The sequence below is a fragment of the Salvelinus namaycush genome, chromosome 13, assembly GCF_016432855.1.
Source record: "Salvelinus namaycush isolate Seneca chromosome 13, SaNama_1.0, whole genome shotgun sequence".
Classification (NCBI taxonomy): Eukaryota; Metazoa; Chordata; class Actinopteri; order Salmoniformes; family Salmonidae; genus Salvelinus; species Salvelinus namaycush.
The window spans coordinates 22,590,955-22,611,437 of NC_052319.1; the positions used below are offsets into that span (position 1 = coordinate 22,590,955).

General features: G+C 43.4%; 1 protein-coding gene across 1 annotated transcript in view; it reads right to left on the bottom strand.

Annotated features, from left to right (window-relative positions):
- Positions 1–6,781: 6,781 nt before the first annotated feature.
- Positions 6,782–20,483, bottom strand: part of LOC120058335 (integrin beta-5-like) — a 76,416-nt gene continuing 62,714 nt past the window's right edge. The window contains exons 11-15 of the mRNA XM_039006923.1: positions 17,148–17,370; positions 16,162–16,262; positions 14,677–14,796; positions 13,267–13,433; positions 6,782–7,823 (exon numbers count right to left, since the gene is read on the bottom strand). Of these exons, the coding sequence (XP_038862851.1) occupies positions 7,728–7,823; positions 13,267–13,433; positions 14,677–14,796; positions 16,162–16,262; positions 17,148–17,370 (707 nt within the window). The 3' untranslated portion in view covers positions 6,782–7,727. The remainder of the gene's footprint in view (positions 7,824–13,266; positions 13,434–14,676; positions 14,797–16,161; positions 16,263–17,147; positions 17,371–20,483) is intronic.

Sequence of the window (20,483 nt, forward strand, 5' to 3'; positions counted from 1 at the left end):
CTACAGCTGTGCTGCACAACTACCTGAAGCAGCACTGCTGTCCTCCAATGGAAGGTCAGGATCAAGCAGATGTTCCCATGGCTGAGGCAGGCAATGACCAAAGAGGACTTGCACACAGAGTTGCTTTCACATTGCAGCATGTCAACTAGATGAGATACATTTAAATATGGAATGTATTCATTATGGCTTATTTTTGCTTTGATAATGTTGGTTCTGTACAAAATTCAAATAGTGTGCAGCAAAATTAAATGAGTGACTAAATCAAGGCTAGTTTAAAATGTAGTTTGTGGTGATTAAAATACTCTCACTCATGAATATCCAAATGACAAAAGATAAAATGTTTTAATCATAATAGTCTCATTACTGTATAATTTTTGGATCATACTGCTCTCTTCCAACTTCATATCCAATTTAACCTGTATAATTCTTATTTTCATTTCATGTTCTTCCTTCAGATATTTCATTTTATGCTCATGAAATTCTTGGCTAACTTTTCATGCATGGTCATTTTTTTTGTTCTCTGCTGAAAGGTGGTGGCAGCATCTTCTCTCAGGGATGCTATAGCAGATGTGGAGGGTACACACTCACTGTGCACTGGCTCTTTCAACCTGTTCAGATTCCCTTCCTCTGGAAAAAGAACACAGTTAGAAGCACAAATAAACTCATATGGTCCTTAGAATGAAAGAAGAATAAAGATTGACACAGACAGTGGAATATATTTACCAAAGGAAGTAACCAATTTACTTTCTTTGGTATATGTACCATTTGTGCTCAGTTCTTCATCTGAACTGTCCAAATGGTCATCATCTGGTGTACCATCCAGAGGTTGCTGGTGCCCTATTACTCCAGACAGCAAGTCACTCAATTAATCAGTTTTGTCTTTTTTTGGTGGTCCACCACCAGTAGTAAATCGCTCTCTTCTGATCTCTTAATTCTCTTTTTTAAAGCCAGTTTAAGGTTCTTCCACAGAGTCTATAAAGGCAGATATCATTAAATATAAGTGATGTCACAAAAATATGAATATGAGAAATGTGAAATACTGATAATAATGAAGATATCTCACCTGAAGTTGCTGTACTCTTCTTGTGTTTACATTTTCATTTGCATTGAATTCACTGCAAATTGCAGCCCAACCACTCTTTTTCTGTTTTAGTAGCGTTTTTTCATACTCACTAAAGTTTTTTCAACTAATTATTTTTGCCTCTGCCATTGTCTCAAGATTCACACCAGTAATGGTGTTTTCTATTCCAGTCCAGGTTTTTATGAGCACCATTAGACCAACAGCATGTGCTCGTACTTAACATAATCAGGTTTAACCCAGGTGTTCTCATTTAGGTTTACTTACCTTACTCGAGGACTCCATAGTCTCCGACTAACTAAGCCAAGTTCATGAAATCTACTTAAATGTCCTAGTTTAAATAGTACACATTAAAGCCTACTCCTAGCTTAATCTAAACCCTGTCTGGGAGACCGGCCCATAGTTTAGTAGAACCCCTCCCCTGGTTTAGATTATTACGTTAACAAAAGTATCAAGCATTTACTACTACTTCACTCCATCCAGTAGATGGCAACAAAATACACTTTATATTAGAGTGTGGGGAGTCAGTCATTAAACATTAGGTTACTCCAGAGATGTCATGTACTGTAATGTCCAGCATGTGGAGCCACATGATAACAGATATCTGCCTGCCTCACTGGAGAGGGCTACGGCATGGTTTTTGCATGGATAGTTTTACATCTATTCTCTATCGTATCTGTTAGGTCGATCTACACCTGTCATTTCACTCCAAGGACATATAAGTGAATCTGATATGAAGTAAGACACAAATGGTCAGGATAATGCTACCTAACTCGGGTCAAAGGTTATGTTACCGCTGTGTTAGTTTAACTGGACCTGTTTGGTTGTGTGTGTGTATTTGGGTGTATCTGCGTGCATGTGTGTCAACATCTATGAAAGTAGATGTAATTAATGTAATTTATCGCTCACATCTGGAATGATGCAGGCAGACAATACAAGCATTCACAAGCAGGGGGACAATTCAAATTCACAAAAGCATGACGTTCTGGTAAAATAATGTGCTCGTTATGGCTCACAGGGCCTTTGTGATGGATATTTGTAACATGCTTTGTTGAACACTACATCATAGTTGGCATGATGGGCCTGGGCATGGGAGCACAGCGGGATAAGCATGGAAGCGTGTGGATGCCAATGGTGTGGACAGGAGCCCGGTGATGATTGGCACACACTGCCTGCATGCGTGTTAAAACCTCCTGGTCCCTCTATTGTCTTTGGTACGGACATGGGAACTAGGCCATAGTTTACAGAGTATTTACATCACAAAGAGATGCTAATCCCTACTGAACAACCCTTCTTACTGCAGAACCTTTTTCCCCTGGACCCTCCAAAGCTGTGAAGAAGAGAGAAAGCTAGCTATGCTTGCTGCAACAGTTGCATGACCCTGTCAACATTTAATTCCAGAAGAATGGGTTAATAAATTGGCTTAATTATATTATTACAGTAGCTTAGTTTGACTTCATGGGGGGTCTGACACTATTTACAATGTGTCACATAATTGTTCATTGTGACTGGTCTAGAGAAAGGCCTTTGTGCTGCTGAAACGTCAACATAAAACCCTCAAATATATCCCTTTTTTGTTTTGTTTCTATAGTACAGTATGAAGTTCTATAGTGGATAAGCTTTACTGTGAAGTGTTCATCTTCATCATTCTCTACACCCCTTAAACTGAACTCTGGACCTCGGCCAGTTCCACTGCGTTTTTTCATTGTTCCCCTCTAATCAGGGACTGAGTTAGACCTGGGACACCAGGTGTGTGCAATTAGTTATCAGGTACAACAGAAAACTAGCAGGCTCAGGACCTCGTAGGGTAAGAGTTGAATACCACCCCCCCCCCCCCCCCCCCCCCCTACAGCATCGATAGGGCCGAGTGTCTGTGGGTTTTCGCTCCTCGCTTGTACTTGATTGATGAATTAAGGTCACTAATTAGTAATGATTTCCCCTCACCTGGTTGTCTATGTCTTAATTGAAAGGAAAAAACAAAAACCCAGACACTTGGCCCTCCATGGAATGAGCTTGACACCCGTTTTAGGATAGTGACAACTATAAATCAAATCAAATTGATAGGTCACATACACATATTTAGCAGATGTTATTGCGGGTGTAGCGAAATGATTGTGTTCCTAGCTCCAACAGTGCAGTAGTATCTAACAATTCACAACAATACACAGACATGTAAAAGAATGGAATTAAGAAATATATAAATATTAGGATGAGCAATGTCAGAGTGGCATTGACCAAAATACAGTAGAATACACTATATACATATAAAAAGAGTAAAACAGTATGTAAACATTATTAAAGTGACCAGTGATTCCATGTCTATGTACATAGGGCAGCAGGCTCTAAGGTGCAGGGTTGAGTAACCGGGTGGTAGTCGGCTAGTGATGGCTATTTAACAGTCTGATGGCCTTGAGATAGTAGCTGATGCACTTGTATTGACCTCGCCTTCTGGATGGTAGTGGGGTGAATAGGCCATGGCTCGAGTGGTTAATGTCCTTGATGATCTTTTGGGCCTTCCTGTGACATCGGGTGCTGTAGATGTCCTGGAGGGCAGGCAGTGTACCCCCGGTGATGCGTTGGGCAGACCGCACCACCCTCTGGAAAGACCTGCAGTTGCAGGCGGTGCAGTTGCCGTACCAGGCGGTGAAACAGCATGACAGGATGCTCTCAACTGTAAATCTGTAAAAGTTTGTGAGGGTCTTAGGGGCCAAGCCACATTTCTTAAGCCTCCTGATGTTAGAAGCACTGACTGGATACATTAAAAAGGTGTTAGAATGGGAGAGAGTTGACTTTGTGTATGTGCTTTCCCCTTTTTTGATAAGATACATTATGACAGACAGTTGAGTGATGAGTTAGAGTTGTTGTTAAGTAGAATTTCCTCCCGAGGAATAAAATGGTAGTGTCTTGCTTTTGAGAAGCTTATTTAACATTCCTCTAATTCCAGTCGTGTCAGTGATTGTCAGTTATTGACAATCACGGAGTGCAGTTTGCCTGGCCCCAACCAAACTGATGCATCACGTGGTCAGGGCCCCATGCTGTTAGTGCAGTTAGCAACAGCAATGAAAATAGCAGACACATCCAGATGGTAAATAGCTTGTGCTGCGAGTTGTCTTTTTAGCATCCAGTGTTTCTTGCGGTCAGTGCTCTCCCTCAGGCTGTAAGGATTAGACCCAGACTGGGTCATCTTGACACATCTGAGGTGAGATGGGAAGTGGAGAAGAGGAACAAGACAAAGAGTGGAGGGCTGGAAAGAGGATGTGTAGTCTAAAGAGAGCGAAAACATGAGAAAGAGGAAAGGGAGCAATACAGACAGCAGAGAAAGAAAAACGAAAGGGGGACATATGTGAATGAAGAATAGAAACATGGTAGAAGTCTAAGGTCAGCTGACCAATGGGAGCAGCTTCAGGTTTGTCAAAGTGTGATGAGAGGTAAGGGGATGGGTGCATGGAAGACACACTTTCACACCACTAGTCTGCTACCCTCCTCCAAAATACACACACACACAGATTTCCAAGCTTATCTACTTCTCTTCTCTACACACTAAAGACTATTGTAGGAGCTCCCTCCCTGCTCACAATAACATTGGAAAATACATTTCAATGATGTAACTTGATGTAACAATGATGTAATGCCGTTTACATCTAACATCTTATCCAGCATGCATTTCCCAATCATGTGCACTGAGGAGTGAATGGCATCTATCAGGAGTCACTGATGTATTGGTTCCATTACCATTGACTTCTATTTTCAACAACCCATTCATTGCCCCTCCTTATACCCCTCCAGACCCACAGTCAGTCTACATCACACTCCGGGCCAGCTCGATTGTGCTTAATTAAAGTATTGATTGTGTTAACAAGGCTAGATTTCCAGTCCACAGAGGCTACCTGCTGATTGGGCCTGATCATTCTGAAGCCTTAGGCATTATTTCCTTTACTGTTCAACAAACAAGTGCACTGACTGTACTGGAAGTCCCTATAGCCTCCATTTTAACTGTGCCCTGTGTCCCTGTTCAGAAGGCAGAGATACTAAATGAACACGCTAACCTACTTTTTCCGACAGCTGAAACCTGGACTGAGGCTGGGCCCTGCCTCGCGGGGGATGAGGCCCCCACCAAAACACCAAGGGGGGGGGGGGGGATTTATGACCTCACTTCAGGCTGAAATAACAGCCCCTCCAGTCCCATAGACACGTTCCATATCCCAGCGTTAGTCCCACCCCCTTCCCTGTATACTTGGGATCTTCCAAACTATGAAGTTAGCAGGGAAATAGAATGCATTTTCCAGCTCATGTGAACCATCAAGTTCTCGGGAAACTGAATAACAAATAGGGTGAACACATATTCCATGTGTTTATTGACATTACTTTGGGTTGTTAGTTCTATGAGTCTTATTTGCAGCTCTGAAAAAAAAAATCTGAATTCATGCAACTAATTTAGCTGCTAAAATACAAATCTGGGTTAGCTGAGGAGAGAAGCACATGGTGAGGGTTGTCATGGGCGACAGCAGAAACCAAGATGTAAATGACAGAATCAAAGGGATACCAGACCACCTTTCCTCTGTGTTTCTGTATGATGGCAGTAGACTGCTGCTTATTGGTTGAGAGTGAGAACAGATGTGTTTGAACACATGAACGCACAGACACAGCTTCCCTGGCACCTGAGGTCTAAGCCAAAGACAGACCCCCAATTCATTCATGCCTCTCTTAACATTCAGTCACCCTCCAATACTAGCAGTTCATTTCGCTCAAAAAATAACAAACTGGCTGTTTATTTTTGTTATTTGGAAATATGCTGCTGCTAGGAAGTATAGTTTCATGATTTATGTACAGGTGAAACTATGCATAGGTAAAACAAATAAAAGGTGGAGGATTCTGGACAAGGGTGGGGGAAATATTTCAAGAGGGTCACCATGGGAGTAAAAGTCAAATAAATGGGATATATTTGCTTTTAAGTCATCCATTTATTGCTGTTTTGTGAATACCTGCTCTGTGTGCAGAGTGACATATACACATAGTAGTGTTGTAAATCTATTGGTTTCTAATGGTGAATTATCAATGCTGTACAGGAAAGGTCTGGGCTAATGCATTTCCTCACATGGTGCCAAGACACACAAGTAAGCAGATTGTTTTTATGGGATTCTTATTGCGTTTGGCACACACACATCCGTAAACGTTAGTGCGCACACTCTTTTCGTCCATCGTCTCCCGCTCTCTCTCGCACACTCTCAAGCCTAGCTCACCATCACAAAAAAGGCCATGGAACACATTTAATGAGAAGTCTTCCCTCCCATCTCATACTGTAGCCCTTTCATAACTCCAGTGGCATGTTTTAGCCTGCTTCTTCCTGTTGGAATGGGTGAGGGAGAGTTATGTCCCATGTCAACAGAGCTTAGAGACGTTCCCTGTCTCTCCGCCCACCCACACTCACAGTGCAAGTAATGTAGCCATGACAGAGAGCAGGGTTATTCCAGTCATACTGAATAGTAGCCTGGTCCCAGATCTGTTTGTGCTGTATCCAAATGTATCTATTTGTTTGGCAATGACAATAGGTGCTGACACGGCACAAACAATAGATCAAGACTAGAGAAAGAAGTGCATATGGAGTGTAACAACAACAATAATACAAACACAATGAGAATAGATGGAGATTCTTAGTCACTTTGAGAGTCTCCTAATAATATCATCTATTGTGCAAAACAAGGGTAAGAAAACTACTGCTCTTTTAATGTTAGTACCATGATGCCAAAGTCCACAAAAAAATGTGATGTTATTATCTCATAAACCTGAAAATCTCCTGCTGATGTACATTAATTCATATTTCCATTTGTTATGAAGGAGGATGCATAGTGAGTGTCAGGAAAGGCATTTTTAAGAGTAAAAAAAATATACATACAAATATAAGTCGATGCCTTGGCTGTCTGTACAATGAATATTGCTGTTTATGTGAAGGAGATGTTATGGTTTATGACAGCGTTTCCCAAATTCGGTCCTCGGAACCCCAAGTGGTGCACATTTAGTATTTTTCCTTAACACTACACAGCTGATTCAAATGATCAGAGCTTGATGATTAGTTGATTATTTGAATCAGCTGTGTAGTGCTAGGGCAAAAAACAAACATCTGCACCCTTTGGGGTCCTGAGGACAGAGTTTGGGAAACCCTGGTTTGTGATGTGAGGTTGGCAATTTAACACAAATTGTCAGTGACAGATAGGGTTTCATTGTTCTGTCTACATAGTTCATTCTGCTTATATAACATCCGCTTGTTAGCTAGAGAGATGACGCAGAGGATCACAGATTATTGTCTCTGTCCTCTAAACAATTTCCAGACCAGGAGAAAGTTGTTGCTTGTCCTCTGGGCTGTATTCTACTGACATCAGTAAATCATACAGAGCAGCCTAGAGCTTTAAGTCATATCTCATTACTTCATGGCAGTTGGTCACTTTGTTTCTCCTCAGTCAGAGAGAGAAAAAAGTAAGGCCACAGTCCCCAGAAACAATCCAGACTACTACTTTTACTTCTGTTTGTCATAAGTCCTTGGCAGATCAGATAGATGGTTAAGTTTATTTAATCATTTCCCACCCCTCCTGGTTCTCTACTTGGACCGGTCCTGCCGTGCCCCCGCCCCACCAACACCCCCATGGGGAGGTGGTCAGTGGGCTGCTCCGTTGTAAGATTTGCCATACATAATGAAGTCTGTCTCTATTGGGTGGCTGGAGATGTGCTGCTTGTAGACGGGGTTGGAGGCCTTGAGAGAGATAGAGATGAAAGAGAGCGAGAGAGAGAAAAGGGGAGAGAGTAACAGAAAGTTTGAAAAATTGGTCAGTTCATTAACATGCACATGTTGAGGCAGGATGGACATTTAAGCCACAGCCTCAGAATTTTGGAACAGCTCCTGATGAGGTGGCGGATGGTCTCCTGAGGGATCTCCTCCCAGACCTGGACTAAAGCATCCGCCAACTCCTGGACAGTCTGTGGTGCAACATGGCGTTGGTGGATGGAGCGAGACATGATGTCCCAGATGTGCTCAATTGGATTCAGGTCTGTGGAACGGGCGGGCCAGTCCATAGCATCAATGCCTTCCTCTTGCAGGAACTGCTGACACACTCCAGCCACATGAGGTCTAGCATTGTCTTGCATTAGGAGGAACCCAGGGCCAACCGCACCAGCATATGGTCTCACAAGGGGTCTGAGGATCTCATCTCGGTACCTAATGGCAGTCAGGCTACCTCTGGCGAGCACATGGAGGGCTGTGCGGCCCCCCAAAGAAATGCCACCCCACACCATGACTGACCCACCGCCAAACCGGTCATGCTGGAGGATGTTGCAGGCAGCAGAACGTTCTCCACGGCGTCTCCAGACTCTGTCACGTCTGTCACATGTGCTCAGTGTGAACCTGCTTTCATCTGTGAAGAGCACAGGGCGCCAGTGGCGAATTTGCCAATCTTGGTGTTCTCTGGCAAATGCCAAACGTCCTGCACGGTGTTGGGCTGTAAGCACAACCCCCACCTGTGGACGTCGGGCCCTCATACCACCCTCATGGAGTCTGTTTCTGACCGTTTGAGCAGACACATGCACATTTGTGGCCTGCTGGAGGTCATTTTGCAGGGCTCTGGCAGTGCTCCTCCTTGCACAAAGGCGGAGGTAGCGGTCCTGCTGCTGGGTTGTTGCCCTCCTACGGCCTCCTCCACGTCTCCTGATGTACTGGCCTGTCTCCTGGTAGCGCCTCCATGCTCTGGACACTACGCTGACAGACACAGCAAACCTTCTTGCCACAGCTCGCATTGATGTGCCATCCTGGATGAGCTGCACTACCTGAGCCACTTGTGTGGGTTGTAGACTCCGTCTCATGCTACCACTAGAGTGAAAGCACCGCCAGCATTCAAAAGCGACCAAAACATCAGCCAGGAAGCATAGGAACTGAGAAGTGGTCTGTGGTCACCACCTGCAGAACCACTCCTTTATTGGGGGTGTCTTGCTAATTGCCTATAATTTCCACCTGTTGTCTATTCCATTTGCACAACAGCATGTGAAATTTATTGTCATGGTCACAGTTTGATTTCACAGAAGTGTGATTGACTTGGAGTTACATTGTGTTGTTTAAGTGTTCCCTTTATTTTTTTGAGCAGTGTATTATTCACAATGATGGCCTAGGAACAGTGGGTTAACTGCCTTGTACAGGGGCAGAACGACAGATTTTTACCTTGTCAGCTCGGGGATTTGAACTAGCAACCTTTTGTTTACAGGCCCAACGCTCTAACCACTAGGCTACCTGCACCCGCATATGGGGTTCAACCAGGACTGTTACATTTGTAACTTAATGAAGACATTTTAACAATGGAATTTAACCTATTGTTAGGAAAAAAAGATGGAAAAAATGTAGAATGAATCATGCAATATTAGGCCTACTGATTATTTCTCAGTATCTACTTGCAAGCTACTGACAGCCTGTGAGCTACCGGACATACATTTTTCTGCAAAGATGCAACCTTTGGTAGACTGATGAAAGGCTACTCTGAGTCAGTGGGTGAATCTCAATTGCATACTTCTCATATCTCCTCAAAACCCATTGAATGAGAAAGCCAGAGGTCCCTATCCTCTGACCTTTTCCTCCAATGTGTTTTGAGGAGAAGGGGAGAGGGGATGCAAGCAATTGAGATTATCTCATAGGCTGCGATACAGTTTATCCTAACCAGACCTGCACGTGCTCATCATGGTTCTTATAGGCAAAGTGAAATGACAAAATTGCATTCTCTTGTTTCTTTAACTCTCATCGTAGTTCTTGTGTGGTTTTTATTCATACTTAAATGTTTTATTATATTTTCTAAACTCAGCAAAAAAAGAAACGTCCTCTCACTGTCAACTGCATTTATTTTCAGCAAACTCAACATGTGTAAATATTTGTATGAACATAAGTTAACAGACATAAACTGAACAAGTCCCACAAATGTGTGACAAACAGAAATTGAATAATGTGTCCCTGAACAAAGTGGGGGTCAAAATCAAAGTAATAGTCAGTATCTGGTGTGGCCACCAGCTGCATTAAGTACTGCAGTGCATCTCCTCCTCATGGACTGCACCAGATTTGACAGTTCTTGCTGTGAGATGTTACCCCACACTTCCACTAAGGAACCTGCAAGTTCCCGGATATTTCTGGGGGGAATGGCCCTAGCCCTCACCCTCTGATCCAACAGGTTGCTTGCGATGGCTCTTCGCTTGCCATGGCAGAACACTGACATTCCTGTCTTGCAGGAAATCACGCGAGCAGTATGGCTGGTGGCATTGTCATGCTGGTCATGTCAGGATGAGCCTGCAAGAAGGGTACCACATGAGGGAGGAGGATGTCTTCCCTGTAACGCACAGCGTTGAGATTACCTGCAATGACAACAAGCTCAGTCCGATGATGCTGTGACACACCGCCCCAGACCATGACAGACCCTCCACCTCCAAATCGATCCCACTCCAGAGTACAGGCCTCGCTGTAACGCTCATTCCTTCGACGATAAACGCGAATCCGACCATCACCCCTAGTGAGACAAAACCGCGATTCGTCAGTGAAGAGCACTTTTTGCCAGTCCTGTCTGGTCCAGCGACGGTGGGTTTGTGCCCATAGGCGACGTTGTTTCCGGTGATGTCTTGTAGGCCTGCCTTACAACAGGCCTACAAGCAATCAGTCCAGCCTCTCTCAGCCTATTGCGGACAGTCTGAGCACTGATGGAGGGATTGTGCGTTCCTGGTGTAACTCGGGCAGTTGTTGTCATCCTGTACCTGTCCCGCAGGTGTGATGTTCAAATGTACCGATCCTGTGCAGGTGTTGTTACACGTGGTCTGCCACTGAGGACAATCAGCTGTCTGTCCTGTCTCCCTGTAGCACTGTCTTAGGCGTCTCAGTACGGACATTGCAATTTATTGCCCTGGTCACATCTGCATCATGCCTCCTTACAGCATGCCTAAGGCACGTTCACGCAGATGAGCAGGGATCCTGGGCATATTTATTTTGGTGTTTTTCAGAGTCAGTAGAATGGCCTCTTTAGTGTCCTAAGTTTTCAGAACTGTGACCTTAATTGCCTACCGTCTATAAGCTGTTAGTGTCTTAATGACCATTCCACAGGTGCATGTTCTTAATTATTTATGGTTCATTGAACAAGCATGGGAAACAGTGTTTAAACCCTTTACAATGAAGATCTGTGAAGTTATTTGGATTTCTACGAATTATCTTTGAAAGACAGGGTACTGAAAAAGGGACGGTTCTTTTTTTGCTGAGTTTATATTATTAGTATTACTACATTGTTGGGAAATAGCTCAAGGTAAGAATATCACTGTACTGTTTTACACCCGTTGTATCCTGTGCACGTGGGGAATAAAACTTTGAAATACATATTTGTTCCTACCCCAGTTCCCACATATGGCTTCAGTGTTATGATACATGGAAACTGTTCCAAAAGTACATTAGATGTACACCACAATGAGATGAAAGACAACAATACATTCCACAACTTGGCATTTCAAATGGGATGTGCTTATATCCTATCCTTCTCAGACATGCAAGTCTCATAACTTATATAGACCTACTCTTGTCCCAAAACAGTCATCACAGCAATTCACACAGCCTTTCATTTGATATAGTGTAATAGATAGTCCTCATTGACTCCCATAACTAATGTGGCTCAGTCACATATGAATTCAACCTGTTTATATGTACAGTGCCTTCTGAAAGTATTCATACCCCTCCTTGACTTATTCCACATTTTGTTGTGTTACAGCCTGAATTCAAAATGTATGTATTTTCTCACCCATTTATCTACACACAATACCCCATAACGACAATGTGAAAACATGTTTTTCGATTTTTGTTGATAATTTATTGAAAATGAAATACAGAAATATTTAATTTACATAAGTATTCACACCCCTGAATCAATGCATGGTAAAACCCCATTAGGCAGCAATTACAGCTGTGAGTCTTTCTGAGTAAGTCTTGAGCTTTGTACACCTGGATTGTACAATATTTGCCCATTATTCCTTTTCAAATTCTTCAAGCTCTGTTAAGTTGGTTGTTGATCATTGCTAGACACCCATTTTCAAGTCTTGCCATAGATTTTCAAGCTGATTTAAGTCAAAACTGGTACTAGGCCACTCAGGAACATTCAATGTCGTCTTGGTAAGCAACGACAGTGTATATTTGGCCTTTTGTTTTAGGTTACTGTCCTGCTGAAAGGTGAATTAATCTCCCAGTGTCTGGTGGAAAGCAGATTGAACCAGGTTTTCCTCTGAGATTTTGCCTGTGCTTAGATCTATTTAGTTAATTTTTAAACCCCCTAGTCCTTGCTGATGACAAGCAAACCCATAGCATGATGCAGCGACCACCATGCTCGAAAATATGAAGAGTGGTACTCCATGATGTGTTGGATTTGCCCCAAACATAACAATTTGTATTCAGTACATGAAGTTAATTTTTATGCAGCATTACTTTAGTGCCTTATTGCAAACAGAATGCATATTTTGGAATATTTTCATTATGTACATGCATCCTTCTTTTCACTCTTGCCATTTAGGTTAGTTTTGTGGAGTAACTACAATCACTGCCATTAAACTCTTGAACTGTTTTAAAGTCACAATTGGCCTCCGGCAATGGAGTTAGGAAGGACGCCTGTTTCTTTGTTGTGAATGGGTGCATTGATACACCATCCAAAGTGTAATTAATAACTTCACCATGCTCAAAGGGATATTCAAGGTCTGCTTTCTTTTTTGTGAGGCATTGGAAAACACTCCCTGGTCTTTGTGGTTTAATCTGTTTGAAATTCACTGTTCAACTGAGGGACCTTACAGATAATTGTATGTGTGGGGTAGAGAGATGAGGTAGTCATAAAAAAATTCTGTTAAACACTGTTAATGCACAAAGAGTCCATGCAACTTATTATGTGACTTGTTAAGCACATTTTTACTCCTGAACTTATTTAGGCTTGTCATAACAAAAGGGGTTGAATACTTATTGACTCAATACATTTCTGCTTTTCATTTTTTATTCATTTGTAAACATTTCGAAAAACATAATTCCACTTTGACATAGTGTGTAGGCCAGTGACATCAAAAATATTTATATTCAGGCTGTAACAACAAAATGTTGAAAGAGTCAACTTTCTGAAGGCACTGTAAATCACTGTTATAAATAGGATAGTCATCCTCCTCACCATCTCGTAACGTGCGCGGCAGCGTGCGCTCTGGAAGCGGGCAAACTCCCGCCGGTCGTGCACGGTGATGACCAGCTTCCAGATGGCTAGCAGCACAATGCCCACCAGCAGGATACTGCCCACCACCGCCAGGAGGACCGTCATGGCATCCGGCGCTGCGCCACACTCTGGAGACGGGAGGGGAGACAAACAAACAAAGATTATTAAAAAGCAGATATACACAGGAAATAAGAAAATGCACAAAGAAATATATAAAGAGACATATACACTGAACAAAAATATAAACACCATGGTCAAAGTGTTGGTCCCATGTTTCATGAGTTGAAATAAAAGATCACAGAAACGTTCCATACGCAGAAAAGGCTTATTTCTCTCAAATGTTGTGCACAAATTGTTTACATCTCCGTTAGTGAGCATTTCTTCTTTGCCAAGATAATCCAAGTTTTTAAGGGGGGGTGCAATTGGCAGGAATGTCCACCAGAACTGTTTCCAGAGAATAGAATGTTAATTTCTCTACCATAAGAGTGGTCTATGGTCTATGGGGTTATGGTATGCGCAGGCATAAGGTACGGACAACGAACACAATTGCATTTTATCGATGGCAATTTGAATGCAGTTACTGTGACGAGATCCTGAGGCCCGTTGCCATGCCATTCATCAACGTTTCAGCATGATAATGCATGGCCCCAGGGATCTGTACACAATTCCTGGAAGCCAAAAATGTCCCAGTTGTTGAATGAACTGCATACTCACTAGACATGTCACCAATTGAGCATGTTTGGGATGCTCTGGATCCACAGGCCACAATCAACAGCCTCTATGCTAAGGAGATGTGTTGCGCTGCATAAGGCAAATGGTGGTCATACCAGATACTGACCGGTTTTCTGATCCACGCCCCTACCTTTTTTTTAAGGTATCTGTGAAAAACAGATGCATATCTGTATTCCCAGTCATGTGAAATCCATACATTCCTAGACAGTCCTAGTTAATGAATTAATTTAAATTGACTGATTTCCTTATATAAACTAACTCAGTAAAACCTATAAAATTGTTGCGTTTATATTTTTGTTCAGTGTGTATATATATATATATATATATATATAAATATATATAAGAGAGAGGGATAGATAGGAATATAGACAAAGGGAGATGCAAGAAAGAGTCAAACAATTATACAGAATAGCTGTTAAAAAACAGATCTAATATCATAACCCAATTGTCCAATAGAGTGCAAGTCCACAAGAGGCCTAGACTGACACTCTCCAGATAATAACAAACAGACATGGTATACACTATTTCATACTGCAACACATGGCCTTCTCTGTTATTGTTTTATCCTCCATTTCTTTGAATGTGAAGAGAAGCAGCTGGCTGATATGTTATGTCCATGTCTTCTGTAGCAGTACTGACCTGGCTCTTTGAGCGCGGTGAGGACTGACATGCCATTGGCGTGTTCAGAGTACATGAACTTCATCACACACTCGTTCTCCGTCTTGTACAAGCAAAGGACAGCGTTTGGGTCTTCCGTTTCTGTAAGAGGACAAAAAAAGAGATGGGCACTGCTGAGACACAAGCAAGAAAAAAGCTGGCGAAACTTACTGAGAGAAGAAACAAAGACAGAAGAAAGAAAACAAGAGAATGGTGAGAGCTCCAACAACACAACAATGTGGGAAAATGTATCCAGATGCATTGCTTTATTGTGAAATCACTCTTGGATAAGTGATTGATCGCATTCCACAGTAAGGACAGAGCCATTTGCTTTGCTTTTTTGTCCTTGTTTTTGTGAACTCTATCATTCAAATATTCTAAATGCCTTGGGGACTGAGGAATTAGATTAGCTCTAACCCCCTCCACCGTCTTCCATCTCCCCTCGATTCCCTTCAGCCTCTTCTCCCCTCTCTGCTTTTTCGGCGGGAGAGAAGTTTCCGGAATGTACATGCAGAGTCTATTAGGGGAGGTCAGATGGTTGGAATAGCAGAGTGAGAGAACGCAGTGAAACAGAGCAGATCTAGGACAGTGAGGGCAGAGCGACAGTGAAGGGAGGGCCTTAAGATATAACAATCCCTTTAAATCCAGAGCCCATGGTGCGTCTGAAACGGCACCCTATTGCAATCTCAGCATCACAATGTCCCCACAAGCAACATTATCATATTAAAACATTCCTAGTTTACTATCCCCCGCAATGCAAAATGCTGAAGGGATCCAGACAGACCAAACCCTGGGACTGTCTATGTTCCACTTAAGACCTGTGGGTTTTAAAAGACAGCACGTGATGACAGTTTAGAGTTATGGGTGCAGGTAGAGTTACATGTTTGTTTAGAGGGTGAGGTATTTGGGGAGTAGGCAGGGGGAATCATGTTTTAATGGGGCTGCATGTCTTTGAACCAAATGCTGGGTTTGGCTGCATGGCGCTGCCCGTTATTATAAGCTGCTACCTGGAGGACAGAACAGAAGAGGTCCGTCCGCTCTGCCACTAGAGACCCAGACTGACACTCGCCAGAAAATTACAAACAGACACCCACTCTGGACTGGAGAGGGTATATTTATTTTCATAAGTAATTACAGATGAGGCATATGGGCGTGTGTGTGGGTTGGAGAAGCGTGCGTTACTTTGGTCTGAGCTAACCCGTCAGAGCAGCTGGGTGATGTCACATTAGCTAAAACAGCTCAAACGGTACGTACACCGTGTTTTGGCAAGGCTGTGCACAATAAGAGTGGGAGAGAGCTAATAAACTAGAACAAGGGAAGACGTCTGTAATGCATCAACAACAAACTGCTGCAGACGCTAATCACAGATGTTGATACTCCTCTGTGTGTGTGTGTGTCTCTCTCTCTCTGCTGGCCGGCTGATATTAGAGAGGGGAACCACAGTCAGTCAGTGTTTTGTTTACTCACTAAGCGTTTCCACAGTGATGATCTCGTCCTTGCATAGCCGCTGGCAGGTCTGGTTGTCGGACAGTCTTCCGGAGTCGAAAAGCCGGCACTCGATGCATTCCCTGGAGTGGAGAGAGATAGAGAGATAGATTACAGAGCGACAAGAGAGACCGTGCGTGGCATAATTACATACATCATACATGCCGTGTTTACAGGAGCACAGAGGTGACCAGGCCTCGAGTTTAAGGTCAGTTTATGGTCAAGGGTCACACCCAAAATGTTCACCTTTCACCTCTGAAATGAGAGCCATGTGTGAGTATAGGAGCATGCTGGGAGGGTACAACTGTGACTGATAGCAACACATTCCCTGGGATAGCCTGCTGATACGCTCTGCTCCTGATATAGGATGAGTGATTAGAGTGAGGAGTTTGGGTCGTAAACCTTTTGCTTTTTCGGGGGACGCCAATGGAATGGGAGCCGTCTTAACATCTTTCTGAAGCGCAAATCATAGTCCACAGTCGCTGAGACACGATAGTCTGGCATCCCATTGTGATATCGCTGTGTGGCTCTGAGACTACCATCGATGGGGGGCGCGCAGCCCAAAAGCGCACATCCTCACAATTCCCAACCAAAGCATCTCCGGTATGCCTCTCCTATTCATTTAAAAGAGTTGACAGTTGGACAAATTGCATGAGCTGCCCTGAGAATTAGAAAATATGGAAAGCCAACTGTCTAATATTCCTGGAACACTGCTGTGCATCCGCGTACACGTTTGGTACTCTGACAGACCCTTTACAGAAATCATCTAGACAGTTATACGTGTCTTAAATCCTTTTTGTACCTTAATGTATGGTAATGGATGATATGCGTCTTACCATGATAGGTCAAATCACAGCTTCAGGTGCACATTAGAAACCCCTGGACATGGTTTACCCTGCTCTCCCTCCCTACTCTTCTTCTTGCCTTCCCTCTTTCCCTCCACACATCCCTTCCTCTCTGTCCCGTACCTTTTGGTGCCACAGGCATCGGGGCAGGTGGGGCATTTCTCGCAGGTGTCCCCGAAGGCCCCTGGTTCTGTACACTGGCAGTGCCCGCACGCACAGCTGCCTCGCCCACTACAGATCTTCCCGTCATCAGACACACAGGAAGACGTGTCCATGGAACAGTTACAGTTGTCTCCGATGTAGCCCGCATGGCACTTACACTCCCCACAGTGGCACTCTCCGTGACCTGAGAAGAGAGAGGAGGTAAGGAGGGGGAGACTATGAGGACAGTCATCACAGACACAGTTTCAAGCGGTATTAAACACAGGTCCATATGGTAGAGCCAAGGAGCTTTAAAAAGGGGCAATATGCAGTTGATACATACATTTGGTCTTATAAATGCATGATATGTACCTATTGATTCTTGAAGAATATAACTATAAACGCTTAGTTCAACTGTTGAACCCCATCAGAACGCAAAATAAAACGTGTTTCTATCCAATGTTTGTAAACAAAGTAAATGTAAAACACTGTATATCCTCAAAACATGGTTAAAACTATCATTTTGATATCATCGATGGTCTGTCCTTGACATGAATTTGAGCATGGACATATTTCTCCAAGCCCAGGCGGGAGGACGCTTTGTTATTGTTTTAACTGCTGATGAGAGAAAATGTAAAAAACATACACCTACACATTCTACAAAAGGACATTCTAACTGGGAAGAAAGTTTCTTAATGTTTGAACAATCTATAGACAATACAGCCATTCACAATCATTCGGCTTAACCCAAATTGTTATGGATCGCAAAAGCTGTGTTCTTCCTTGCCCCCGGGCTCCCGAGTGGCGAGGCGGTCTAAGGCACTGCATCTCAGTGCTAGAGGCGTCACTACAGACACCCTGGTTCAAATCCAGGCTGTATTACAACCGGCCGTGATTGGAAGTCCCATAGGGCGCACAATTAGCCCAGCGTCGCCCGTGTTTGGCCGGTTTAGGCCGTCATTGTAAATAAGAATTTGTTCTTAACTGTCTTGCCTAGTTAAATAAAAACGTTACATTTGATTTCATCAGTCATGAACAACTGGAGTACTTTCAATTATTCCAGTTGGGACTTGGGTCTCTAGAACCAACAACGAGCATGCAAGCCTAACAAACAGACATTGGAAGCAGCCCAAGGTGAAGCTAAGCCTTACGGGTGTGATGTCAGAGTGGAGTTAATCACAGATCAAACACTGATTTGTCTTAGTAGCGGTCGTGTGTGTGTGTGTGTGTGTGTGTGTGTGTGTGTGTGTGTGTGTGTGTTGGGGGGGCCTAAGGGCAGATCTCACAGTAACAACACACAGTCGGCAGGGTTCTTCAGACAAGAGAAATAACCCCGTAAAAGCTTTATCAAAGTAAAACAATTAATCTACTGTGCATTTTTTTTTTAAAGAAAAGCTTTTTGTGCATATGGACAATTTCTGGGATCTTTTATTTCAGCACATGAAACATGGGACCAACACTACATGTTGTGTTTATATTTTTATTCAGTATAGGTAGAATAGAGAGATCTTTCCTAATCCAGGTGTTTTAGCCTAGTCCCCTCTAATGGCAGGAGAATTCCACTGGGTTTAAATATTAAGAAAGCCTAATACTATAATAAACTTTAAAGGTTGAACAACATGGGGCTAACTAACCAGTCTGAACATTGCAGCAATCACAATGATGGTAAACTGCTAGCGTACAGTGTGATGTTTCATCTATGGAGCCGTTTTTTAAAGCTTGTTCTAGAATCTACAGAAGGATTCCATTCTGTTGTGGTACAGTAGAGATGTATGCCGACTGACAGACAGGGCCTAGAGAATGTGGAACGCCTAACAAATGTAATTAGTGCTGTCTGAGTAGGATGTTCACATTGTTTTAGACACACTGCACCCTTAAATCATGGTAATAAGGATTTCGTGGCTAATTGAAGAAAGTAATTTTGCTCATAGATTATGCATATATGAACTACACATCCAGCCCAAAGTGAGAGGTTTAAAAAAAATACTTTTAGTCGCCAATGTACCAGAACATGTCTTAATAGGATTTGTGTTGTTTTTAAGGACCATATTTTAAGAGGTGGAAAAGTTGAGTCTGGTCAGATTAATCATCCCTGTGGTTTATGATCATGTCTTTGCCGCGCCCAACAACGGTCACTGATGGCGGCCAGTAGCACAACCAGGGTGTGTACCTCCTGGTCCCGGTGGCTGAGTCACTGTGAGCGAGGCCTGGGAACATGTCTTTAAACAGAGGGCATTGCTGGGAAATTCATAGTGTGAGTGGCAATGTTACAGTAGATCAGGGCTTTCCAACCCTGTTCCTGGAGAGATACCATCCTGAAGGTTTTTGCTCCAACCCTAATCTAGCGCACCTGATTTGAATAACTGGCTGGTTGATAAACTGAAATCAGGTTAGTTCCAACTGGGGCTGGAGTGTGAACCTACAGGATGGTAGCTCTCTAGGAACAGGGTTGGAGTGTAAACCTACAGGATGGTAGCTCTCTAGGAACAGGGTTGGAGTGTAAACCTACAGGATGGTAGCTCTCTAGGAACAGGGTTGGAGTGTAAACCTACAGGATGGTAGCTCTCTAGGAACAGGGTTGGAGTGTAAACCTACAGGATGGTAGCTCTCTAGGAACAGGGTTGGAGTGTAAACCTACAGGATGGTAGCTCTCTAGGAACAGGGTTGGAGTGTAAACCTACAGGATGGTAGCTCTCTAGGAACAGGGTTGGAGTGTAAACCTACAGGATGGTAGCTCTCTAGGAACAGGGTTGGAGTGTGAACCTACAGGATGGTAGCTCTCTAGGAACAGGGTTGGAGTGTAAACCTACAGGATGGTAGCTCTCTAGGAACAGGGTTGGAGTGTAAACCTACAGGATGGTAGCTCTCTAGGAACAGGGTTGGAGTGTAAACCTACAGGATGGTAGCTCTCTAGGAACAGGGTTGGAGTGTAAACCTACAGGATGGTAGCTCTCTAGGAACAGGGTTGGAGTGTAAACCTACAGGATGGTAGCTCTCTAGGAACAGGGTTGGAGTGTAAACCTACAGGATGGTAGCTCTCTAGGAACAGGGTTGGAGAGCGCTACAGTAGATTCATCTTGGAGGTTTGTTTGGGTAACGCTCACTTGACTGTCTACATGACACACTGACTACTGCCTCGTGGCCTCTACGATATTGTTTTCAAACACTGAGGCATGTCCTAACGTGCTGCGGTTTCCCCTATTCCCTCCTCCTCAATATTGTGTGTGCGTCTCAAATCAAAGTTTGTCACATGCGCAGAATACAGTGCAGACCTTACTGTGAAATAGTTTTGGTAAGTCGGTTAGGACATCTACTTTG